The following is a 25968-nucleotide window of genomic DNA, read 5'->3' as shown; positions in this document are numbered from 1 at the left end:
TGTCAATAAAAGTATATGTTTTTGTCAATGTACCAAAATAACAGAAGCGAAACGCAATATTGTGTCAGGACAATTCACTATTTATGCACAACAAACAAAGGAGCGACAATTTCTGTTCAGCGCCAGACTTGCTTGTAACCTATATCACCAATTATGTTATGAAAATGACGCATTAACTACAACAGCAGACTGACCTTTGTGTAAATGCTTGGAGCAGACTAACCTGTGAGCTGGAGGGTTCTGGGACGTTATATTTGGTCTTTGAATGGCTGCAATCCAGGCCACCCGTCGCCTCTTTGTTACTTCGGAAACATGGCTCGAACAATTTCTCTTCAACAACGTAATCCGATAACAACCGATCTCTTTACCCGTCGGCTTCCCGTGGCTGTCATGCGACCGGCTATTGCAGTTAATAATACAACAGCTTCTTGCCATTTTTGTGTTTCTTTTTTATCGCTGTGATTTCAATTGAAAGCCTGCGTGCGCTAGTACCTCTTGCCACGAGTTCCCAGAATCCTTTGCGGTTTTACCCCTGAATGACGTCACATTTTCAATCTCTATATAATATGTATGTTAAATTTTATATTTGGGGTGAAATATCAAGTCTTTTCAAGTAAACCGGTTCAAGTCCAATTCAAGTCCCAAGTCATTGGTGTAAAAGTCCAAGTCAAGTCACAAGTCTTAGAACATTTTTTCAAGTCAAGTCTAAAGTCATAAAATTAATGACTCGAGTCTGACTCGAGTCCAAGTCATGTGACTCGAGTCCACACCTCTGGTTGTTTATGATCAGTAAAAAATAAAACAAACAGTGGGACACAGAGTTTTCTTAAAAATAAACACATGAAAAAAGTCTTTGGTATATTATCTTAATTGCCTCTAGATGCTCCCAGGGCTAGGACTCAGCTGTCTCCAGCATGGACTGCAGGATGGAAGCAACAACAATAAAGAGGATGATAGAGAGGAGGAAGGCTCTGTGGATGACCTGCAGCTCAATGAGGCCAGTTTGGACAGCAAGGATTAGCAAGGTGATCCCTTCAGTCATCCCCCTGCACAGAGAGGAAGCAACCTATTATGCTACAATATAGTCTTTGTGCCAGCGAGGCTTGTACTTGACGCGTGGCAGTCTTCTGGCAGTAGGTGAGCCAGTCTGAGTGTGGTGCAGCCTAGCAGTGTCAGCGTTCTTTTCAGTCACTGGGCGACAGCGTGCTAGATGAGTGGCATTCCAACTCTTTCCATCACTCAGCAAGAAGGCATTCAAGCCTTTGGCTTTTGTTACTGTTACAGGAGGGGTAAATCTGGGATGTCCTTTGGGAACATGGTGGGGTTTCCTTATCCTCACACTCTCTCCTGGTAGAAAAGAAGGTTTCCGTGCGTGACGCCTACCATCAGTGTAACGTTGCATTTTCAACTGATATTTCTGAACTGAGTGACGTGCAACGTATCCAGTGGAGACACAGCAGGAGGCAAAGGGAGTACATCCAGTATAGTACGCATCTTCCTGCCACACAGGAGTTCTTAGGGAGAGGGAAGTAGAGGGAAGTAGTTGCATGCGGTGTTGCACAGTAAACTTGAAGCCAATCCAGCACAGTCGCCTTCCATGGTTTCGACTGCTGGATTGATGTCTGGATACAGGTGCGGAGGGCACGATGAAACCGTTCGATTGCTCCGTTTGCAGCTGGGTAGTAGACAGATGTTCTGCTGTGGGAGATGCCTCTATTCTGGAGGAATGAGGTGAACATTACAGAGGTGAACTGTGCACCATTGTCAGTTATGATGTTCTCTGGGTTGCCATGACGACTAAAGACAGATGAGAGGAACTGAATGACATCATCAGTAGTAGCATAAGGTGAAAAGGCAAGCTCAGGCCATTTGGAGTAGTAGTCAGTCAATGTTATGACCTATCTACAAGCAGGTATTGCAGTATCAAAAGGCCCAACAATGTCAAGACCAAGTTTTTTCCACGGTCCATCAGGCAGTGGGACGGGTTGGAGAGGAGCAGGATTAGTATGTGCAGTTTTGTCATTGGACTGGCAAAGGAGGCATGAGGTTATGGCAGACTGAACTTGTGAGTCCATTTTTGGCCACCAGTAGAGATCTCTTAATCTTTGTTTTGTGCGCACAATGGTGACTTTCATGTGCCAGTGCAATCAGTTTAGGTCTCACTGAAAGTGGTGCAATGAGCCTTGAGCCTCTGAGAACATAATCACTTAGGGTTGAGAGTTCATTACGGATTTTGTAGTAAGGTGCAAGCGTGACATCAAGTGCTTTGATTGAGGCAGGCCAGCCACTTTGTATTTGTGAACGCAAAGCAACCAGTTCAGGGCAAGTTGAACAGGCAGAGTCAAAGTCCGCAACTGGAAGTGAGGACATGGCAGCAGAAACTTGGGCTACCATTTCATGATCTGAATCTGATGTGGAATGGGAAGAAACGGGCAGGGGCAGGCGAGAGAGACAGTCAGCTGTATAGTTCTGAGAACCTGGGCGGCAAATAACATCATAGTGAAACACAGGAGGCGGGCAGACCAGCGGGCGATGCGCATGCCAACCCTATTAAACCCTTTGGTGCTCAGCAGCGTTGTCAGAGCTTGGTGGTCTGTCCGCAGAGTGAAACGTCGGCCCCACAAATACGTTCTCCATTTCTCTGCAGCCCACACACAAGCATAAGCTTCTTTTTCAACAGTTGAGTACTTTTGATCTGTTGCAGGCAGTGTGCGGGAAGCAAACGCCACAGGTTTTTCTGTGCCATCAGGTTGCACTTGAGCAAATACAGCACCAAGCCCATAGTCACTTGCATCAGTAGAGATCACAACACGCAAGGCAGGGTCAAACAGTGCCAGTGCAGGACTATTCACCAGGAGTTTTTTTACTTCTTCAAAGCTCGCTTGTGCACCTGAAGTCCATGTGAAAGTGTTCTTGTCGTTAGCACAGCCACACATAGGGGCTACAACAGTTGCAAAGTTTGGCAAAACTTGGAGTACCATGACACCAAGCCCAGGAAGGATCTCAAACTGAGGGAACTGAGGAGGATTAAAGGGGCAGCACAGCAGCGTTTTGTAAAATAGTGTAAAGGCTTTTCAGGAAGCTTTTAGGACGCTGTGAAAATACTGAATTTGAATAGTGGAGGCTAGAAGTAGTGAATGTATCCTTCCTCTCTATCATTGGATGGAGAGAGTGTACAAAGGCCGGCATAGTGGGTCTGTGGCCACTCTTGCTTGCACTTTTGCGTGTCCGTCAGCCAGCTGTGGAGAAGAGCAAAGTTTTTACATGCAAAGAGCTGAAGTGAAAAGCAGTGTTCCAAACAATGAAATGTGTCCACTCTTTGTGCTTTTCATGCAGTAATGTTTGATGTTTGAAGCAATTTCTGCTGTTGTCCCATTCCCGGTGAAATCCGCTGTCCCTCCAATCCCGATCCTCTTGCAAAGCAATCAGCATTTGTCAGACGCATCAGTCATTGGCGGTACTCAGACAGGATCCTGGATGACTACACGTCTGGGGTGGCTAAGAGAGCAATTGAAGGATGCCATGTTTACTGAATATGTGCCTAATTTTGTCAGGACATAGCTGGGTCCATTGCTTCTGCGTGCTCTATTTTCACAAGCAAAGGCCTGGCTCTTTCTCAGGTGAACTCCATGCCGTGGCTTCTTCTCAAATCAACGTCTGGACTGCCGCAAAACAGCTGACCGTTGTCGACAGGATTTGAACCTGTGCGGGGAGACCCCAATGGATTTCGAGTCCATCGCCTTGACCGCTCGGCCACAACAACCACATTTGGTTTTGGAGCTACATACTTGAAAGACATACGTCTTCCAAGTCCTACGCCACACGTCTTTCAAGTAGGATGTGCACAACAACGGCCACGCTGGATTGTAAATGCGGTAGCTGCATGACTTTGGTGAGAAAGCTTGTGGTTTTGCAGTTCCGTGAGATCGGTGCAGCACAGCTGCGGTTGAAGCTAGCTGGCTGACATTAGCTTGCTTGTTTGCATGAACAGTAACACACACAGCTGATGATTTTGCCACCGCAAAGAGCTGATCAGTACATGGTTAGTAAAATGTTATCTTCATTCCAAACATTCAGCACAATATTTAAAGTGGGACTGGGTGTCTTTATGAAGAAGTAGCGTGTCCAATCCCAGTGTCATGTAAGAAGGTATATGTATGAAGTGATGAGAACTCAAAGCCTGTGTGAACAGTGTCTTTCCACAGCAAACGGTAGCAGCGAGGCCGATGAAGAATGCACCTGGCCTGACATTGTAAGCCTTTGCAGAAAGAGCGGAGAACGTTTTTACTGTAAAACAGTACGCAGCCCACATGCTTGAACAGCACTGCGAGAAGCAACTGCGATGGCCGGGAATCGAACCCGGGTCAACTGCTTGGAAGGCAGCTATGCTCGCCACTATACCACCATCGCTGTGAAAAAAATGCAACATCACTGATTCATTGTCCGGCTTATGAAGCTTTCAGGACAATTAACAAGGTGGGCATTGTGATTACTCGCTTGTCAGGTTCTAAACTGGTCAAAAGGTGGATCACTAAAAAGACTAGTGCTCTCATGCAACTGCACATTTAATCTCATCAGCTAAGCTTCTTTGCTACTCAAGTGTGGCCTCTCACGCATTTAAACTCTTGTGTGATTTTTAGCACCTTGAGAGTCGCAATGGTCACGCGAGTTCTTCAGGTCACAGCAGACAAGGTGCGAATAGGTGTGAATCTGTCTTGGGACGAATCTGGGACGAGGACGTCTTTGGCTCCTCTCTCAAGTTATTGGACTTTGGCAAAAAGGTTTCACGCTTAATTAAAAAATGAGAGCAAGTGTCTGTGTCCCGAATACAAAGTGGGAGCTGGTTCCACAGAGAGGGGCCTGAAAAGTGATGGCTCTGCCTTCCATTGTACTTTTAAATCCCCTCGGAAGCCAGCAGTCTGAGAGCAAAGCACTGAGATCTTGTAGACAAAATTGGGGGTGATTATTCAAGACCTTGTGTGTGTGAGGGCAAGTATTTGGATTTTTATTTGGGATTTAATTGGGAGCCAATGAAGAGAGAAGTCCATATGGGGGAAATCTACTCTCTCCTTCCAGTCCCTGACTGTGCTCTGGATGCAGCGTTTTGGAAAATAGTGTAAAGGCTTTTCAGGAAGCTTTTAGGACACTGTGAAAATACTCAATTTGAATAGTGGAGGCTAGAAGTAGTGAATGTATCCTTCCTCTCTATCATTAGATGGAGAGAGTGTACAAAGGCCGGCATAGTGGGTGTACCAGAGCAGGGCTGTGTGTAAAGCACAGCCAGGCAGCTGAACACTGTATTGTTCTCTATTTTGTCCTCTTTGAGCGCGAGACAAGCCACCACAGCTGGCAACACCTGTCAGTGAACACATTCAGGATGAAGATGGGCCATACGTCACGAAGCTGCCAAATGCCTTCATGCTCTATCTCAAAGAGCAGAGGCCAAAGGTCATTGCTGAACTCAACATCCCTGGAAGTGCAGCCGTAAATGCAGTGGTGGGACAGAGTGTAAGTGTGTAACTCTGCATACATTTATGCATCTGTTAATGTTGTCTGCTCATGTTTTTGCATGTGTCCCAGCTGTCCTGTAGTTATGTGTAGTAGCAGTGCTCACAGTGTGTTCTTATGATCTTCTGTCCACAGTGGAAGTCGCTTTCAAACGACCAGAAAGCCAGATATTTCAAGCAGGCTGAAACAGAAAGACAGAATCATGCCAAAGAGCATCCAGCCTGGTCGACCAAAGAAAACTATGTATGTCCAAAGTGCCAACATGCAGTTCCTACATGTGTGCATCACTGCACTGAATGATGAAACAGTCACTGCACAGAGTTTGTATCAGCTAATGAAAACTCTGTGTTTGTTTTCCTCATTGGACTCCCCTGTTGCAGCCCTTCAGTTCCAGACAGAGGAAGCCTTTGTCGCAGACAGTGAGGAAGAACTGCTGTCAGTGCTGGAAGAGCTCGACCCCCTCCCCATCACTGCGCAGTCTCAGCAGCCCTCACCCACCCCTGCCTCTCCTGTAGATGCCTCTCAAACTGCATCAGTTCAACCCCGAGTTGAATTATTTCAAGACCGAGATGAGCCCATCTGTTTTGCTGAAATCCAAGAAGACATGTGGTCAGTGCTTGACTACCTCCCCGTCTCTCAGCAGTCTAATGTGCTCTCCTCTCCTCATTCACACAACTACTCGACTCCTAAACAAAATCTCATCTGTCCTGCTGATTCCCCTCCATCCAAACTGGCGTCCTCCCCTGTTGCATTCACTGAATTGCCGTCAACAACCCCCATCTTTTGCCAACTAATGAAAAACAATAATTTCACTATAGACGATTGGACCGATTTCAATTGAATTAAACTGTTACTCCTGTTATTTCAACATCTGTCTTTGTGTAAATAAATGAAAAAACAAACAAAAGATGCTTCTGTCATAAGTTACAGCAGGATGAAACAACCTTCATGTAGTTCTTGTTTTTAACACTGCAAACCTTCTTTAGTTCTTTTGTTTCCTTTCATATTCAGCACACATCTGTCAGTGTCCACTAACTGTCAGGGAAAAGCCAGATAAAAACACTGTGGGGTCTTTTGGGACACGTGCTCGTTGGGTTTACTCATAGATATCAGAAATGATCTGTTCTGTATTCAAAGGATACACGAAGGACGTTTGTATTAAATGCAATATAGCGACTGATCATATGCTGCTTTCTTTGGGGGCTTTTCACCACCATGTTACACAAATCCAGTTTCTAACTGAAAAGAAAATCCTTCACCATTTTCTAATCAAATTCCCTGGTTTCCCATGTCAGAGATGTCATGGCTGATAGGATCATCGCATATTGAGCTCAAAGCTAAACTCTTGTGTAGGGCCTCTTTCCATGTTGTACCATTCATTTTAAAAGTCCTGGTAACAAGAGACAGAGGTGACTTGATGTATTACAGTTACTTCCCAATTTACAGAAATGATGTGACTTCTGACATTTTCCTAGCAGGAAATGTGCTACTGTGGGACACTGAAAGAATAAACAGCAAGGCACGTTTTGTTTTAATAACTTTTCTTTACTTCATTTGTATGAACTAGGTTTACCTTACAAAATCTTATACTGTATATAATGTTTTATGTTTAATTCATGTCAATGTCAGCTCGTGTTTACTCGGGTGAGCAGTACCGGCCCACAAAGAGAATGCTCTTGGTGGGTTTATGTCGGATGAAGAAGATGAAGGGATGGTCGGCAACAAACTCAGCGGGAATCGTTATAGAGCGGACTTCCATGTCAACCCCAGTGGCAGCAGCAGCCTCAGTTCCTTCTTCATTTACATCCACGAAAGCCTTGTGGACAACTTTGGACACTATCAGGTCATTTGCTGGAGACATTCCTAGTAGATGAAGAGCCCAGAAATCAGTTGTGTTTTATTCTTTACCAGATGATGTTTTGCAGTTTTTGTGCTCTCAATATAACTGTATAATTGATTCAGTGTGTCTCATTGGTGCAATATTTCTCACCAGAGAAGTCTCTCTTGTAGATGTCAAAAGCGTTCTCCATTCCCATGTTGGTCAGGATTTTCTCCAAGTCATACTTCTCCTCCATCTTAAATCGAGGGAGCTTGACATCAACCTCGTTGGGGCTCATCATGTCTGGGCGAGTCCAGTCCACAAAGTTCTGATAGGTCAGCTCCTTCTCCAGCTGTGTGGATACAGTGTCACTAGCTTGTCTGATTGAAACTGGACATTAAAGTACTGGTAAGTGCATCTTACCTTTTCCAAGCCTGTGGTATCATCTTCTATGTCATTAGGCAGGAATATGAGCATGCTGAGGTCATTTCCTTTATACGGCATCTCAAGAATCTGTCCAGAAACATTGTTTTTATTTATTACTCCATCAAAGATGATCTGACTTCCTAATCTAGAAATTTAGGCTGATATTTGTAAAAGACAAGTTTTAGATCATGCTGGTGAAATCCTGTAATAAGCTGAAAGTGATGGATGTTACCTTGCAGTTGGCCTCAGGAATGGTCGCAAAAGGAAATTTACTTTTCTGCTGCATCATCTTCACCGGCTTAGTGTCGTTCTGAAAAATAGGGGAGACAAGAGAAATGTTTTTTGTGTTTAGTCTCAAAATGATCTCAAAAAGTTCTGTCATGGTTTTATTCCAGCCATTGAGTGGATTTGGATGTAGAGCACACGTCACAACACAATTTGTTCTTGTTAGCCGAAGTTTGTGATGTGCTGTTGTTTGAGATTTATTTGAGAACTTATTGGATATTACATGAATAATAAACTGCATTGCATAACTGCATAAAGTTGGAAAGTGATCGTCCTAAAAGCACGATTTTATCCCCTCAGAGCTCCAGGCTTTATGTTCTCATTCAGCAAAGTCCACAGCTCGTTTGTAGTATGACAGATCAAAGTATAACTGCACCATCCTATGCTGCCTTTCTGCACTGTTACCTTGTTCAGTCGAAACTGCGCATCAGCAGTCTTCTCCTCCTTAAACTGCGTGTTCCAGCTGCCCTTGAAGTAAATGGCATTCACGAGAACCAGCTTCGTCAGGCTACCCACTGCATCCTGGCTTAGCAAGTCCTTGATTTTATCTGGTAAAAAGAATTTATGAAAACTATTAACTATTACCAAAGATGCACTAGTTACTGTACAACATCTTCAGCTATAAAATCAGAAAACAGGGCAACAGCAAGATGGTTTTTATTTTAAAAAAGGGGGAAAAAGCTTTATGATCAGTATAACAGGGAACAAAAAACAAAAATTCAAGCGTAGGCTTGAAGCCACTGAGGTGGTTGTTAGCGGGGGTGACGCGATGCTTCTGGTATGCATGAATTAATTAAACAGTCCAATAACTCCAGCAGTACTTATCTTGTCCTTTTTGGTCTTTGTTCCAAACATTTTAAGATAAAAGCGCAGCGGTCACAAACGTTTTGCCTTCTTATGATTAACAACACACCTGACGCTGATTACGTGCGTCCACCTTAAATACCTTACATAAACCTACCATACAGGAACTTAAAAAGGTGGAATCCTCAGTGGTGCTTGGTGCCACACCCTCAGGGACTTTAATGTTATATAAAAACACTGACAGCTCAATATCTACCTCAGTCACTCTCCCCGATCCAGCTGAGTCACCAATAGGAAAAATCTGCTTTTCACAGGAACTTGGTAACAGCAATAAGAGAATACGTAGTTTATTCCAAGAAGATATCGTCTCTCTCCCATATATAACATCTTATTGGAACTGATATGTTCCAGATATCAAGTGGAAGACAGTCTGGATGGTCCCCCATAAATATTTGATTGTAAATAAGGTGAAAGAAGTCTCATTTAAAATTCTACATAAATGTTATCCAGCCAGTCACTACATGGTCAAATGTAAAAGGGACATAAATACTAATTGTACTTTCTGTGGGGATCATCCAGAAACTGTGACGCATCTTTTTTGGTACTGTTCTTTTACACAGAGATTCTGGAAGGAATTTAGCAGGTTTGTTATTGTCCATATTTTAAGGGAGTTTTCTTTACGATGGGAAAATGTTTTATTCTGTTTGTTTAAGTTCCCCAAGAAGTATGAGAAATTTTTTTTATGATGAATTTGTTCATACTTTTAGCTACATTTTTTATCCATAAATGTAAGTTTACTAACAAAACACCATATTTCTGTCATTATTTTAAGGATGTGGAAATGTACATACAATCAATATCAGACTCCACCAACACAAAGGCTCTCAAAACAATACATGTATGTGTATTCTTATAATTGTTACCTTTTTCTTTTACTCTTGGCTTTTTGTGTTCATGTTCTGTTGTTTTGTATACTTCATCTGTTCGTATGTTGTATACTCATTGTTTGTTAAATAAAGTTTAAAAAAAAGAAACTTAAAAAGGTTACCTCTAGCGGCAACATAAGGTATCAACCCAAAAATGGCTCCTACAAAAATAATGTCTTCTTTCAACTGGGATTAAGATGTCTCATTTCCAGCAGGTGGCACCACAGTCCTATAACCCTCATAGAAAGTCCTTGTATCCTATTATTATAGATGGTAGATTTATAAATGGCCTGTATTTGTATCGCGCTTTTATAAAAACAATGAATGAATTTCCTGCTGCACTTAAGATAATATAAAGATATAGAATCAATAGCAGCCAATCCTAAATGGGCCTGAAAAATAAAAATATGTTAAAGACACAAGTGATCAAAGTAGAAGTACCCATCACATAATATAATAAGAATAGAAGAATTGGCCTGCTATTTACAGCAACATACTGCTGTGATGGTTTTATTAATAGCATGAAACCAAACAGTAAAACCCAGAGATAGTGCTGCTTAATACTGAATAGAAATTAGACTGGAAGAACTGGAAACAGAAAATAATGTGGACGGTGGACAATCCGGTAATAATGTCTCAACTGAACACAACACAACTGATCCCCAAGGATTTACAGTGGAGATCATTTAAAGTTACATTATGCTTACCTTGTGTCTGCTTCTCCACCCAGCTGTTGATGTGGACCCTGGCCTCCTCTGCATTTCCTTTGAAGTCCACAGACTCGAGCTCAGCGTTGTAATGCTTTTTGGTGCCTTTTAAAAATTCCTGGAATTGTGGAAATAAGTCACTCGAAACAGATTCAACAAACTACGGAGACTTCAATCAAGTTCAGTCACTGTGTTAAAACATTTTCAGTCCTTTGGATGCAGTTGAAGCTTGAACTAACCAGTCAGCCTTTGTCTAATAAAAGATTAAAGCAAATAGCTTGTTGGATGCCAATTTAAGTAGCCAGCATAGAAAAATACACAGATTGTGGGTAAGCTGGTTTGTAACGTTTCGGTTCAGATGGCAGCAGTTTTTGCTGACAAATGTACATTTTAGTATTTCTAAGTATTAATAAATTATTGTTTTACTTCTTTATATATTTCTTTATACTATTTGCAAATGTTTTAAAAGTTTAATCTGCTGTGATGACTGGAACACAAAGGAGAGAAATGGTGCCTTGTCTCTTGTTATGAACTGTAAATAAATAAAACTGTAAAATGATTATATTTCATTTTAGTTTTATCTGTTTAGTTCTATTTTTTCAGTTTTACTGTTTTTGTGTTATTTAGTTTTAATGCAAATGTTTCTATTTTATTGCTGTGTTTTATGAAGACTTGTCTGTTTTTTATCATAGAACATATTCTTGTGAAATGTTTCCAGTAAATACAGTGAACTTGTACTACCACTACTACTGACTAGATGTAGCCAACTTCATGGTATTAAATTAGCATTACTGTCCTAAACTTTGTGTAAGTGAAAATCCAGGGAGCAGGGAGAAACGTGCACAGCTTTGGTCTCATGACTTATAACAGGGCTCACTGCACAGGTTAGTCATTTATTGTAAGTCTAAGTAACAACAGGTTTCCTCTCACACCTCGAGAAACGTGTAGGACCGATCCCCGTAAAGTCTGTTGGCAAGACTGAGGGAGTATGGAGCATCAGCCTTGTTCAGATCAGTTAGTAGTTTGGCAAACTTGGCGTGGACATCGTCCTCGTCGGTCTGGGGTTTCAGACACTGTGAACAGCCAGAGAAGACTTACGTGTTATAAAGCCACGATGAACAAAAGACAGATGAAAGACAGTTAATATGGCTAACATAACTCTGCATTGGCCTTTTTGAATGTATCAATGTTAGTTTATTTTCATTTGGTAATAGCTTTCTCATCACTAACATCCACTGAATGATTGGATTCAAAGTCTTAAGGAACTGAAGAGCTCAGTAGTAATCTGTATTTACAAGGCCTCCTGCATCTTTTGGAAAGAATACAGAAAAAGGACAAACAGACGCAACAAACGCTCAAATATGTTAAACATTTAGAACATGTATGATGTTACGCTTTTGTTGACACTGAACTTTTCACCTGCTGCATAAATCTGCTTTCTACTAATTCTGTTTTAAGGTGTTAGCTATGTGTTGGATATATGTGGTGGGAAGTTTGGTGTGAGATACTCTGGAGCTAAAACCTTGAATTTCCCTGTCAGATCACAGTTATTCGCTTTGTTACCACCTTGCGCAGGTAGCCCGGCAGTCTGGTTTGCTGCTGAATCTGCGTCTGCATCTGCGTCCGCGTCTGCATCCGTGTCTGCATCAGGGTCTGCATTGGCGTCTGTAGCGACGACGACGTTTCTGACTGTGTTTGTGTCGGTTTCTCTTCTGCCGGCTTTAGTTTTTCAACCTCAGTAAAGCCGAGGACCTGTGAGGGAGGAATCACTGTTGACATTTTCATAGTTTGTTTGTGTGTGAATATGTGAATGCATGCATGCATTACACATGTTATTTGGATATAAATATGTTTGAGCAGACATTCTGTGGTGACCTGCTTCCCTTTTGGAAATAAAAAAATAAATCCACATGACAAAAAGTCTCAAATTTAAGGTTAAAGAAATATGGAGGGTTATGGACACATTTCACCTCTCCTCTATGTTATATATGGCAATGAAAGTATTCGGCAGCCTAGATGCCATGCATGTACATATTCTGCACCAAACCAAAAACTCTCAGGTAGAAATACATTATTATATTCATACAGTATTGTACTGGACGTTGACACATACTTAACAAGCTATGTGATCACAGACTTGGCCATTGAAGAATATCCCATTTCTTGTCTTGAGAAACTCTCTGGTTTATTTTGCAACAGTTTTTAGTTTATTTCCATTTGAACTGTGAAGCTTTGTCTAAATGGTTTAGCTGAATCACCATAATAGCTTATTATTGTAATATTGGGTTTCTGGGCTTTATTCTGTGGTAAAATATTAACGACTACTGTTATTAAAGCCACAAATTTTCCCCTTGCTTTGGCAAAGATCATCTGCTTTTATTTGCACTTTCAATATCTACTTATATTCCACATATAATACTGATAGGAGCAAAACCAGCCTTTGTACACAAATCATGATCTGTTTGCCAGATATGTAGTGAAATGACATGATTGATGTAATCATTCTGTAATCCATACTCCTGTATAACCATCAGCAGTTTTGTTTGTTTGTTTGTTTTGTTTTGTTTGTTTTTTTGGGGGGGGGCTTTGTTTCTTTTGTCGGTTGCACGGACCAATACTGTAACAGTTTACCAGTGTACAGTTTGGTTTGTATCATATCTATCTTATAGACTCCAATTTGTACATGTAAATGGAGAGTCCTCTTCACACACTGAGGTTAATTATGGAGTTCCACAGGGTTCAGTGCTAGGACCAATTCTGTTTACATTATACATGCTTCCCTCAGGCAGCATCATTAGAAGACATAGCATAAATTTTCACTGCTATGCAGATGACACCCAGCTCTATCTATCCATGAAGCCAGGTAGCACACACCAATTAGTTAAACTGCAGGAATGTCTTAAAGACATAAAGACCTGGATGGCTGCTAACTTTCTGCTTCTTAATTCAGATCAAACTGAGGTTATTGTACTCAGCCCTGAAAATCTTAGAAATATGGTATCTAACCAGATTCTTACTCTGGATGGTGTTACCTTGGCCTCCAGTAACGCTGTGAGGAACCTTGCAGTCGTATAGTACCATATCACCCTATTAGAGCACTTCGCTCTCGCTCTGCAGGCCTACTTGTTGTTCCTAGAGTATTTAAAAGTAGAATAGGAGGGAGAGCCTTCAGTTTTAATGCCCCTCTTCTGTGGAACCAGCTTCCAGTTTGGATTCGGGAGACAGAAACTATCTCTACTTTCAAAATTAGGCTTAAAACTTTCCTTTTTGCTAAAGCATATAGTTAGGGCTGGAGCAGGTGACCCTGAATCCTCCCTTAGTTATGCTGCAATAGACATAGGCTGCCGGGGATTCCCATGATGCATTGAGTTTTTCCTTTCCAGTCACCTTTCTCACTCACTATGTATTAATAGACCTCTCTGCATTGAATCATATCTGTTATTAACCTCTGTCTCTCTTCCACAGCATGTCTTTATCCTGTCTTCCTTCTCTCACCCCAACCAGTCGCAGCAGATGGCCCCGCCCCTCCCTGAGCCTGGTTCTGCCGGAGGTTTCTTCCTGTTAAAAGGGAGTTTTTCCTTCCCACTGTCGCCAAAGTGCTTGCTCATAGGGGGTCATATGATTGTTGGGTTTTTCTCTGTATCTATGAAGCACCTTGAGGCGACTTTTGTTGTGATTTGGTGCTATATAAATAAAATTGAATTGAATTGAATTACAGTTCACTTCTTCAGTAAATAGCAGCACTGTGCAGTAGAAATATATCATTATGAGTAAAACCTCTGCCTTTAAATGTTACTAAGGAGTACAAGGCTGTAAAAATATATATTGTTTCTCTATGTGGAACATTATATATTATTGTCACAGTTGGGCGGAAGCTGACTGTGTGGAGTGAGGAGGAGAATCCAAATGCAGACACGCAAAAACAAAACTTGATTCTAACAGAAAAAGCGCCATTTATTATGGCTGATTAAGCAGTACAAAAATAAAAAGGCGAAATCAATTCAAAGCTAAACAATAACCTGAACCGGGGAAAACTAGAAAGAAAACACAAAATATCCTAAACATAAAAAAATGTGACGTGGAGAAAATAAACATGAAAAACCTTTAAAAGTGGATGAGGCATGAAAGCGCACAGATTGGCTGTATCCCAATTCAGGGTCTGCAGCCTTAAAGGCCGCATTTTAAGGCCGATTACGTCACCGCGACGCGACCAAGGCTGTCCCAATTCGAAGGCTGCTCGAAATGCGGCCCTCAAATGCGTCCGTCATTTCCCTGAATTTTAAGGACGTGGCGGTGTAGACTTCGTGGCCCAACATATCCCAGAATGCATAACGCGGCGGTGGGTATGGATAATTTTGCCGAAAAAAACGGCGGATGAGGGGCGGCCGAAGAGTAGACTTTAAGTACTGAATATTATGTCACTTATTTATGTGCAGATGTTTAATAATGAAGAACATTAAAACATTACTGTTGGCCACATGTCGGCAAAGTTATGTAACATTAGTGACGTTTGTACTAACTTGGTTTTAAAGCCTTTACTTTAAAATATACGCCGTTCAATAGCTGAGCTTAATCTTACAGAGAATGATCAAAGCTCTTGTAGAAACAAACAAACAAATGAACAAAAGATTTTCTCCTTCATTTCTGTCAAACAAAGTTGTATGACACGTTTCCAGCTGTTAGTATCATGGTTGCTAGGCAACCTGGGCAGCGCAACGGCGGCTAGACCATCCCATTTCACAAGCCTCGCACTTCCGGCCTTAGTGGTCTTTAAGTATGCGGCCCTTGAGGATCGTTGAGGCTGCGTACTTTAAGGCTGCAGACCTTGAATTGGGATACAGCCATTAAGTGCACACAGGAGGTGATCAGGGGAAGCGGAAACACACGGGGAAACAGCTGATTAGAATGAATATAATGATGCCACACGGGAAGTGAAACTAAACACAATGAACATGGGACACCCGATCTCTTCAAAATAAAACAGGAAACATAACAGGATGGAGATATGACACGAACTTGACAACACAGGACATGCAGACAAGAAACACGACAAGTTAAGACACGCAGACTCAACATGACAAACCTAGGAGGGAGACTTAAACAGAGAGGGTGATGAAACAAAGAGATCTAAGAAACACTGAACTAAAACAGCAACCTAGGCAAAATAGAATGAGCTTAATTCATTAAGATAAGTAAACTTGTCGAAATGGTTGAAACTCATTTACCTTATAATGCCGAGTTGTTACTACAGATAATATTAAAATATTCAAACAAGAATGTTGAGCTTAAAAATGGGATGTAGTGGGACTTCCGGTTTATGTGACTATGGCGTAGGTCGCACCGAGCGTAGCTCCTGCAGAGTCTAGTTATTATCTAGCATTTCCAGGCACATTTTGACGGGTTTTTTCTTTTTGTTTAGTTCCGAGACAAGACTGTTTTTGCTTTTTGTGTTTACAATGTCGCGTAAGGTTAATAAGAGCGCAAGCACCTCTCAGCCAAACTTGCGGCCTGCTGCTAACACTGCATCCCCGCCTCGTGGTAAAACTTCGCCACTGCCTGGGTCACCCGACACGCCGCTTGTCGATACGGAAAAATTCACGAAGGCTGAACTCCTCTCTGAACTTAGTGAAGAAATTTCAGCACTGTTTAAAAAGGAACTGACGACAGCGTTTGCGGAGAATCTCACGTCTATCAGGTCCGACATACAGCAACTAAAAACGGACCTTTCCTCAGATATAACTACCATGCGGCAGGAATTCGCTGGCCTCAGAAGCACAGTTATGGAGATGGAACAGTCTCTCTCCACATGCACGGATGATATTGTCCACCTCCAAGCCAAAGTGGATGCGATGTCAAAGGAGTTGGCCAAATTGGAGAATAAATGCGAGGATTTGGAGTCCAGGTCTCGCCGCAATAATATACGCATTGTTGGTGTGCCAGAGGAGAACGTCCTGTCCGCTACAGATGTGTCCGTGCTGTTGATGGAGGCATTTCAGCTTGGGAAGGAGCCGCTTGTAGACAGAGCCCACCGAACTTTGGCCCCCAAACCTAACACCGGTGAACGCCCCCGTGCTATGGTTGTGAAGCTGCACTATTACGCTGACTGTGCTAGGATTCTCCAGAAGGCCAGGGAGCTGCAGAGGGTGCAGATAAATAATATGACCATTTCTGTGTTCCCCGACCACACCGCTAAGACAGCGCGGGCCCGTGCGGCTTTCAATGAGGTCCGTCGCCAGCTTCGCGGCATCCAGGGAGTCCGATTTGGGATCCTCTATCCGGCAAGACTACAGATCACTTATCAAGGAATGCAGCGCGACTTCGTCTCGCCAGATGAGGCCAAGGAATATATTAAGACAATAACCACGCGATAAAAAATATAGCGGGACAATGTTTGTTTGTTTGAAATAGCGCATGATCCAAATCCAAACATCATTGTGGTAAGCTAAGTTTGTTACTCTGCCAAACACTTGTTTTGTTTTACCTGTCTAATAGTAAAGTATAATTGGGTTATTTTTATTTTATTTGTGCCTTTTAATCTATTGAGAAATGACTCTGTTGGAGCTTTGGTTTGACACGGTTCGTTTCGTAGTCGGGAGCGTTTTTGTTCAGATTGCTCCGGGTGGGAGCGTGCACTGCCGTCTCCATCGTTTGGGGATGGGGGCTTTTGCTGTGCAGGGGGGAGGCGGGAGGGTGCATTTGACGTGTTATTATTATTTTTATTCTGAAGCTGTACTTCTGTTGTTGTGGGTTTGCGTTGTGTGTTTGTGTGAGTGTGTTTTTCCCACTTGTTCTTTCTTTGGGGGTGAAGAAATAAGTATTTTCTCTTTTATCTTTCTGCAATGACCAGTACTTCAGGTCAGTCCTTAGGCAATAGTGGTATTAGATTTTTAACTTGGAATGTCAAAGGTACAATTAAAACCCAGGAGGGCATGGAGCTACCTGCCAGGGAGCAGCAGGTAAGCGCATAGTCCCTCCTGATAGCCCTTAATGTCTAAGTGTATTTAAAATTGAGAGGTGGGCAACGACGCCAGGGGTGAGGTGTACACCCTGATGGTAATTTGGACTCCGTGATTGTGCCCACCCCCAAGATCCTATATGTATGTGTAATGAGAGTGTGAATAATGTGAATGTCTAAGTTGTGGGATAAAATTGAGGCAGAGGCAGCCAGAAGGGGACGGGGGGGGGGGGGGGGGGGGGGTAGCCTCCTCTGCACCCTGGTGACATACCCCTACTCCAAGGCCCTGCATGTGTGGGTGGTTGTGGTGGAGCTGGAAGAGGGAGGCAGCTGGAGATGGGGAGGGAAGGAAGGGAGGGGCAGGTAACCCCTCCCTGGGGCCAGCTCCCCCGCTGACCCCAGTAGGCACTCCCATACTCCGCGACCCGCCAGGGAAAGGGGGCCCAGGCCCATCCAGACCGAGGCCCAGTGCAGCAGCGCCCCCCGGCCCCACAGAGCCCGGGACAGTCCACCCAACCCCACCACAGAGAAAACTGCACCCACCCCACCATCCACTCATCTTCCAGACTACATAAGACAGTAAACGCCCAGGCTGAGATCTTCCTCCACCTCTCCTGTATCTCCCCCTCCTGCAGAGAGAGTTCCTGAAGAGAGGAGAGCTCCTGCAAGATGTGACCATCTCCCCCACCAGTTGAAGATTGCACCTTAGAACACACATGCATCAACACTACAATGAGCGGGTGGAGGGAGGTTTGGAGTCTTCTCCCACCCCCGTTCTCTGCGGCCTGCTGGAGCGGGAGGGCTAAGAGGAGTTGGCCGTCCGACTGCGGTCTGGGGTGTGGGGCCTCCCTGCTGCTACGGAGTCGGCGTGGTCTGCCTCTCCCCACCGCAGGGAAAAGGGTAACACCACCTGGGTCTGGGTGCAGTTCCCCCCTCCAGGGGCAAGGGTACCTAGACCCGGTTTGTAGAGTACGCTTGGGGAGTGTGATCGTGTGTACAGCGTCTCTTTATGTCTGTCTCCACGTTGGTTGAGTGTGGAGTAAGTGCACATGAGAGCATGAGGGTGGGAATGGATGTTTGTGTCTGTGTGTGCCTGTATGTCTGTGTCTATATGTCAGGTTGGGTATCAGACGCCACCTCTTTGGGGACATCTCAGGCCCTCCAAGGTTTGGAGGCCTATCTCCACCCACCACCACTTCCCCTGCCGGTGGCGGACTCCCTCAGGTGTCGGTGCGTTGGTGGTTCTTTGTGTCTGGGGGTGGGCGTCCGGGTACACACCGGCTCACTCCTTGGCGGCCGCTTATCGGGGCCTGGAGCCTGGGGCTCGCTCGGGCCCCTTCGGAGGTGGGGTGCCCCCGGCCTCTCGGCCTGGGGCTCGGTCACTCAGGCACAGCTGGGGGCCGGCGGAGCTCACGGGCGCGTCACTGCAACTCCCCCTGGCTTCTGCTCCGCGGCTGCTGAGTGAACCCTCATCTGGGACTCTCCTCAGCTCTTACTGGAACAGTGGCGCGGCTGCCCCTCTGTTGGTCTTCCATGGTCTCTTGTGTTCTGGGGGCCTCTGGATGTCTGGAGTTTTGATCTCCTCCATACCCGCTTCACACCCTGGAGGACGGGGCTGTGGCCCCCCCACACTCCCTAGCAGATCGTTACATGGAGAAACCTTCGGAATACAAGCGCGCTGATCCACACAGGTATGCACACGGGTGTTCACTGCTCGTAGACCCAAATTACACCTTTCTTGGCCGCTACTTCGAAGCACATCTGTCCTGCGTGCTGCACAACAACATTGAATATTTAGTATTTACTGCTGTTTACACTTAGCTAGATTAATGCGATGGTGTTGTGTTTAGTATGTTGCTTTGTTTTTTTTTGCTTGTTTTCTATTTTTCTCTCAACAGGTGATCCAGGAGATTTTTATTTTTTTTTCTCCCCCCCTTTCTCACTGTCCCTCTCCCCTTCTGTTTTCCCTTTCCTTCCTCTTTCTTTCTCCCTTTCCTATCCCTCACTCATGTCTGTCCCGTCTGTAACATCTGAAAATAAAATATAATAAATAATAAAAACAAAGATCGACCAAATGGACCAATACGGCAATGCCACGATGATCCATTTGGCAAACTAAATCCATTGGGTATCCTTGTTGGTCTTCAGACAACAATTCTGATGGCTAAAGAACCAAATGGGACAGGCAAAAAAAAAAAAAAAAGAAAAAAAAGAGGAATGTCAAAGGTATGAATAGCCCAATTAAATGATCTAAAATATTCTCGCCTCTTAAACGTTTAAAGAGTGATGTAATGTTTTTGCAAGAGACCCATTTGCGAAATCGGGATCATCTTAGGCTCAGGTGCCCATGGGTGGGTCATACTTTCCATTCAATGTTTAATTCAAAAGCCAGGGGGGTGGCGATCTTAATAAACAGAAGGGTACAGTTTACAGCCTCTGAGATTAAAGCTGACAAAAACGGGGGATATTTGGTTGTTGTAGGCACCATGTACAATGTACCCGTCCTCTTAGTCAATGTGTATGCGCCAAATTTTGATAATCCAGGTTTTACAGATGATGCTATTTTTGAGTAGTCTCCCTTCCCTTGATACTCATCTTTTGATATTGGGTGGTGACTTAAACTGTGTTATTGATCCTGCCTTAGATCGCTCGAATCCTCGGACCCTGACCCAATCCTCTATGTCCAAGTCTATTTCGGAGTTTATGTTTCAGAATGGTTTTGTAGATCCCTGGAGGTTTTCTAACCCTACCACCAGAGCGTACTCTTTCTTTTCTCAGGTACATCAGTCCTTTTCGCGGATTGATTATTTTTTTGTGGACGGTTCCCTTATTCCAAAAGTACTGTCATCTACGTATCATCCTATTGTCATTTCCGATCACGCACCACTTAGCGTTGACATCAAGCTCATAGCCCAGTCCTCTTTTTCCTCACCCTGGAGATTTAACTCTTTGTTGCTTTCGGATGAGGGGTTTGTTACCATTATCAAATCTGCAATTGATGAATTTATGGTGTTTAACGACAGCGATACTGTTATGAGGTCATTGCTTTGGGAATCTCTCAAGGCATATGTGCGCGGGCAAATAATTTCTTTCTCTGCCCATTCCACTAAAAGCCACAAAGCCAAACTTCAAACTTTGACTACACGAATTTGTGACATAGATAGACAGGTTGTTGACAGTCCCACTCCTGATTTGCATAAAAGACGACTTGACTTGCAGACCGAATTTGATTTACTTTCTACGGCAGATGCTGAACGTCTTTTACTTCGTGCGCGTGCGACTTATTATGAACATGGTGATAAGCCCAGAAGGCTTTTGGCCCATCAGTTAAAACGTCAGGCCTCTTCTCGATTAATTTCTCAAATTAAAGATGCGGCAGGCAACTTGGTCTCTGATTCAAAGGAAGTAAATGAGGTGTTTAAGACGTATTATTCCTCCCTATATGAATCTGAATCTGCTGCTGACGCCTCTGAGATGGATTCTTTTTTTAACGGTCTTATAATGCCCACTGTCGATCCTGTTATAGCTGAACAATTAGATGCCCCTTTTAGGTTGGATGAAATTGTGCATGCAATCAAGACCATGCACAATAGTAAGGCACCAGGACCTGACGCGTTTTCAGTTGAATTTTTAAAAACATTTATAGACAAGTTAGCCCCACTACTTCTTTCAGTGTATAATGAATCTTTTGAACGTGGTCTATTGCCCCCTACATTGTCTCAAGCACTAATTACTGTTCTCTTAAAGAAGGGTAAGGATCCTACGTCTTGCACCTCGTATAGGCCTATTTCACTGCTGAATGTTGATGTTAAAGTCTTGGCTAAAATTTTAGCAATTCGCCTTGAAAAGGTTCTTCCTACTATTATTTCAGATGAACAGAATGGCTTTATTAAAGGCCGCCAGCTGTTCTTTAATGTCCGCACGCTTTTGAATGTCATTCTTTCCCAACACTCGACCACTAATTCAGAAGTAGTTATCTCACTTGATGCTGAGAAAGCTTTCGATCGTGTAGAGTGGAGCTTTCTCTTTGCGGTCTTACAAAGATTTGGTTTCAAGGACAGATTCATTTCATGGATTCGACTGTTGTACAAGGCACCCCAAGCCAGTGTATAGACAAATGGTGTTTCCTCTGGCTACTTCTCATTGTCACGCGGCACGAGATAGGGTTGCCCCCTGTCCCACCTACTTTTTGCTATTGTAATTGAACCCCTATCTATAGCTTTGAAGGCCCTTCCTCATTTTCGTGGTATTTCCCGGTCAGGCCTTGACGTAAAATTGTCTTTGTATGCAGATGACCTGCTTCTATATGTTTCTGCTCCCTTATCTAGCATACCATCGATTGTGTCTCTATTAAACAAGTTCGGCTCTCTGTCAGGTTACAAAATAAATCTTCTTAAAAGTGAATGTTTCCCCATAAATTCTTTAAGTCTTACACTTAAACAATCTGACATTCCTTTTAGACTTAGCCCTGCCGGCTTTAAATATTTGGGAGTTAACGTGACTCGTACTTTGTCTTCTTTATACTCTTCCAATTTCTCCCCTTTAATGACTCAAATTCAATCAGATTTTCAGAGATGGAATTCACTACCTTTGTCACTAATTGGTCAGATCAATGCTGTAAAGATGAACATTTTGCCTCGATTGTTATTTCTGTTTCAGAATATTCCTATATTTTTACCTAAAGCTTTTTTCAAAAAGTTAGACCAGCTAGTTACATCGTTTTTGTGGGGAGGGAAACACCCCAGGGTGAGGAAATCATTATTGCAGAGACTGATGTTTGATGGTGGTCTTGCCTTGCCTAACTTTTTATTTTACTATTGGTCCTCTCATATTCACAAATTGACCCATTAGCTTCAATCTCAAGAACTGCTGTGGTGTAAACTGGAGCGCCTGTTGTGCACTTCCTCATCCTTAGAAGCTTTATTGTTCTCTCCACTACCACTTAAGCCTTCTCATTTCACCCAAAATCCCGTGGTACAGTCTAGTCTAAGGGTCTGGTCACAACTCAGGAGTCATTTTAAGTACATCTCTGCGTCAGTACACATGCCCATCACGCAGAACCATCTGTTTACTCCTGGCCTCATTGATGGTACCTATGTACAGTGGAAGCATCATGGTATTAATACCTTTAAGGATCTCTATAAAGATGGCACTTTCTTAACTTTTTTAGACCTGTGTTCAGAAACAAATCTTCCGGCTACCAATCTATTCCGTTATTTTCAGGCACGGCATTGCACTTCTGCTCTCTTCCCCTCCTACCCTCTTCTTCCTAATGTCCAACCATGGGAGGAATTCTTATCCCTTAAACCCAATAAGAATTCAATTATATCTTTAATATATGAACAACTTATGGATTTAAATGTCCATTCAGTTGCTAAAATTAGGGGGGCTTGGGAGCGGGAGTTAGGAGTAATTTTTTCGGATCAGCAATGGGAGAAAGCAGTATCCAATGTCCGTTATAGTACGTCCTGTGCCAGGTTACAACTTATCCAGTTCAAGGTGTTGTACAGGGTTTACTATTCAAAGTCTCGTCTGTCTGAGATTTACCCACAAGTGATGGATCAGTGTGAGAGATGTCATGCCACCCCATGTGACCTAGGCCATATGTTCTTTCTGTGCCCAAGACTCCATGGCTTCTGGAGTCAGTATTCAGTTATTCTTTCCAAGGCTCTTGGGACCCAAATCTGCATGGACCCTTTTCTAGCTGTTTTTGGGCTTCCAGTCAACACTGGTCTAACCGACCCTACACATTTCAAAATTTTAGCCTTTACATCACTTTTGGCTAGACGTTGCATCTTACTCCTTTGGAAATCTTCAAAGCCACCTTCAGTTTCTTTTTGGTTTAGAGATGTGATGTCATTTCTTAAATTGCAAAAGATAGGCCTTGTGGCGAAGGGCAAATACAGAGAATTTTATCGTATCTGGGGCCCCTTCGTAGACTATTGCAAGTCATTAAATGCTCTACCTGCTGATTAATATCATATCTCTTCCCCCCCCCCCCCCCCCCCTTTTTTTTTTTTTGTGTTTGTTTTGGGGTTTGTTGTTTGTGTTTGTTTTGGGTTTCTTATTAGGTTTTGTTTTGTTTGTTTATTTAAGTGTGTGTGTGTGTGTGTGTGTGTGTGTGTGCGTGTGTGTGTGTGTGTGTGTGTGTGTGTGTGTGTGTTATCGTATCTGTTCATGTAAGAAAAACTAAAAAAATATGTGAGGGGAACAGATTGTATTGTCATTGTAAACCACTGTACACTTGTCTCTCAATAAAAATATGAAAAAGAAAAATGGGACGTAGTGTAAAGCAGGGCAGGGTAAAGGCTGATCATTTTTGTCATTTACACAGTAAAAAACATAAAGGTTGAAAATGTATTATAGTTTAACAACTTTGGTTGAGAAGTTAACAATTATATTTTATGTTTGTCAATTTTTTTGTCCATATCAACTTGTGTTTAAGTCGCAAACACTAACAGGGGAAAAAAAAGCCTGCCTGGGCTTGTTCTTGTCTAATTCCAGTAGCTAATCGGGAACTTGTCCTGACTGAAATTCAAAGTCTCCTGTTTGATGTCATGCTTCACAGTGCAGTGGAATTCATTATTCCTTTCCTGAACCTCAGCCAACACAAGCATTCCCTACCTGTTTTGCTGACACTGGGAAACCAAGTGAGTAATGAATGCCTGCACAGACACTTTCTCCTGTCACACCCCACTCTGCCTGCTGGGTTAAAAAAAATTCCACTAGAAACCCTCCTCAAACCTTCCCATTATCCCCATTATAAAAATGTATTAAAATATATTTGTGATCTCCTATTATTATCTCCTTTCAATACAAAATAACCTGCTTTTACTCTCCTTTAAATCCTTCATACATCACTGTACTGTGCACTCAGTTACCCGAACACCTGAAACCACACCTTCCTCTTTTTATCTTGATGAGACAGATTCACACACACTTCCCATAATATTTGAAAGCAGACGCTCTGATCCCAATGGGTGCCACAACATGTATGTATTTTACAACATGTGCATATTCTACCTCTGACATCTGTGTGGCTGTGCTGCCCCTCGCCCCCAGCATCAGCATGGCGAGGGCTGCAGAGACGCTGAGACCAGAGTAGAAGATGTTTCCAGTGCTGTCCTCCTCACTCAACATTTTGAGCATAGCCAGAGAGAAGGCAGTGCTAGCTTTGGATACAGGGACTGATGATGCCATTGTATCTAAAAATAAATAAATAAATAAATAAATATTAAACTGATGTCATATATCAACGTGTTGATACAGGTTGCCACTTTTTTCTGCCACTATTTTTTATATAGTAATAAACAATCAAGCTTTTAATAAAGTTCAAAGACTTACAGCAAATGTATGCACAGCATTTAAAGAACAGACACTTCTTTATAAATTCTGCATTTCTTCCTGGTATCCTGAATTTTAGCTTCTGGGCAAAATCCTGCCTGATTGTGATCTGTTTAAGGAATGTCCTCAAAAACCAACAATCCAGGAGCAATTTGGTGGCAATCTGTGTGTTTTCCAGTGTGATGACGCAAAAGGCAAAGTGATAACAATGCAGCTTGGAGATAATCAAATTAATATTTTGGATCCAGGAAACTCTTTAGATCTTAGTCTGATCTATAATCTATGATCAATCCTTAAAAGTGCAGTGATGAGGCAGGGATGGGTCCTCATCAGTCAGGATATAGCCCAGACGCTTGTGCCAGGAAGAATTTCAGAAGATAAGAAGGGTCACATTTGATTTGTTTCCCAATAAAAGAAACTTATGAAATGTTTATGATTCTCCATCAGAAACATGTAGAGAATAAGCTGAATAAAAAGGGAACATGTATGAAACACAAAATTTGCACCATTCCCAAAGTTTTTGTCAATGACTTTGGACAAAACTTATTTTCCTCATGATCTCTTCACTTACCTTTAAATCTCTGTTGATCCCGATAAACTGTATCAGAAGGTATGAAAGAAGAGCTGTTAGTCGCGTAAAGTCTGACCGTTACCTTTCTCTGTTACCTTTCTTATCCTCACGCTCCAGTAACAATGATTGACATCCTCTACTTACTGACATAAAATCTTCCTCTGACTCAAGGAATGATCCAGACTGTTTCAGTTAAATGACGCAGTTTTTAAGCCTTCTCTGACACACCCAGGCTCATGTAGGTGGCTTCAGCTTGAGAAATGATTAAGAGCTCACACCCATTAGTGAAACATGCACCCACCCTGATGGGTGCACATCTAGTGCCAATGGGTGTGTCTTGGACCCGTTTCCTCAAGTTACCCTGAAAAGAAAAAACTCATACAGAAAAGGGATGGATGGATAAATGGATGCTAAGAAGAAGACAAAGTGCAAGTAATAGTTGATAGTTTATTTAATAATCTTCAGAAGCAGCTCCATACAAATTGTTCTTTGTTTACGATGTTTATATGTGAGGTGTGTTTGAGATGCTGTGCAAATGAGTCACATTTTCCACATGCAGGAGTCTGTCTGGTGGGTAGGTGCGTGATGACCAATCATACAAAGAGATCATTACTAAAGAAGAC

At 42.8% G+C, this 25968-nt stretch overlaps 2 protein-coding genes and 2 non-coding genes across 4 annotated transcripts; 1 reads left to right on the top strand and 3 right to left on the bottom strand.

The window, feature by feature from the left end:
* Positions 1–3681: 3681 nt before the first annotated feature.
* Positions 3682–3763, bottom strand: trnas-cga (transfer RNA serine (anticodon CGA)). The gene has a single exon. It is a non-coding gene; the product is annotated as a tRNA-Ser (tRNA).
* Positions 3764–4338: 575 nt separating this feature from the next.
* On the bottom strand, positions 4339–4410 carry trnag-ucc (transfer RNA glycine (anticodon UCC)). The gene has a single exon. It is a non-coding gene; the product is annotated as a tRNA-Gly (tRNA).
* An 874-nt stretch (positions 4411–5284) lies between these two features.
* Positions 5285–6415, top strand: LOC113028880 (transcription factor 7-like). The gene is made up of 3 exons (XM_026179314.2): positions 5285–5508; positions 5644–5751; positions 5889–6415. The coding sequence occupies exons 1-3, from the start codon at positions 5419–5421 to the stop codon at positions 6021–6023; spliced, it is 333 nt and encodes a 110-aa protein (XP_026035099.2). The 5' UTR covers positions 5285–5418; the 3' UTR covers positions 6024–6415.
* Positions 6416–7032: 617 nt separating this feature from the next.
* Positions 7033–25672, bottom strand: LOC113028876 (leukocyte elastase inhibitor-like). The gene is made up of 11 exons (XM_026179306.2): positions 25490–25672; positions 25346–25372; positions 24454–24635; positions 12042–12227; positions 11408–11548; positions 10476–10593; positions 8444–8586; positions 7986–8063; positions 7751–7840; positions 7499–7679; positions 7033–7371 (listed from the first exon to the last, which is right to left on the bottom strand). Exons 3-11 carry the CDS (start codon positions 24628–24630, stop codon positions 7145–7147), a joined length of 1341 nt encoding a protein of 446 aa, XP_026035091.2. The 5' UTR covers positions 24631–24635; positions 25346–25372; positions 25490–25672; the 3' UTR covers positions 7033–7144.
* Between the last annotated feature and the right edge of the window lie 296 nt (positions 25673–25968).

This window comes from Astatotilapia calliptera, chromosome 9 (assembly GCF_964374335.1).
Source record: "Astatotilapia calliptera chromosome 9, fAstCal68.1, whole genome shotgun sequence".
Lineage (NCBI taxonomy): Eukaryota > Metazoa > Chordata > Actinopteri > Cichliformes > Cichlidae > Astatotilapia > Astatotilapia calliptera.
The sequence above is the reverse complement of the archived record's forward strand: the minus strand, read 5'-3'. Positions and strand labels throughout refer to the sequence as shown.

Excerpts from the sequence above, each read along its gene's own strand:
- LOC113028880 (XM_026179314.2), top strand. The coding sequence starts at position 5,419 with ATGCTCTATCTCAAAGAGCAGAGGCCAAAGGTCATTGCTGAACTCAAC. Across the intron at positions 5,509-5,643 it reads ATGCAGTGGTGGGACAGAGT|TGGAAGTCGCTTTCAAACGA; the intron begins GTAAGTGTGTAA and ends TTCTGTCCACAG. Across the intron at positions 5,752-5,888 it reads GGTCGACCAAAGAAAACTAT|CCCTTCAGTTCCAGACAGAG; the intron begins GTATGTCCAAAG and ends CCCCTGTTGCAG.
- LOC113028876 (XM_026179306.2), bottom strand. The coding sequence starts at position 24,630 with ATGGCATCATCAGTCCCTGTATCCAAAGCTAGCACTGCCTTCTCTCTG. Across the intron at positions 12,228-24,453 it reads CAGCCACACAGATGTCAGAG|GTCCTCGGCTTTACTGAGGT; the intron begins GTAGAATATGCA and ends CCTCCCTCACAG. Across the intron at positions 7,372-7,498 it reads CTACAAGAGAGACTTCTCTG|GAATGTCTCCAGCAAATGAC; the intron begins GTGAGAAATATT and ends TTCATCTACTAG.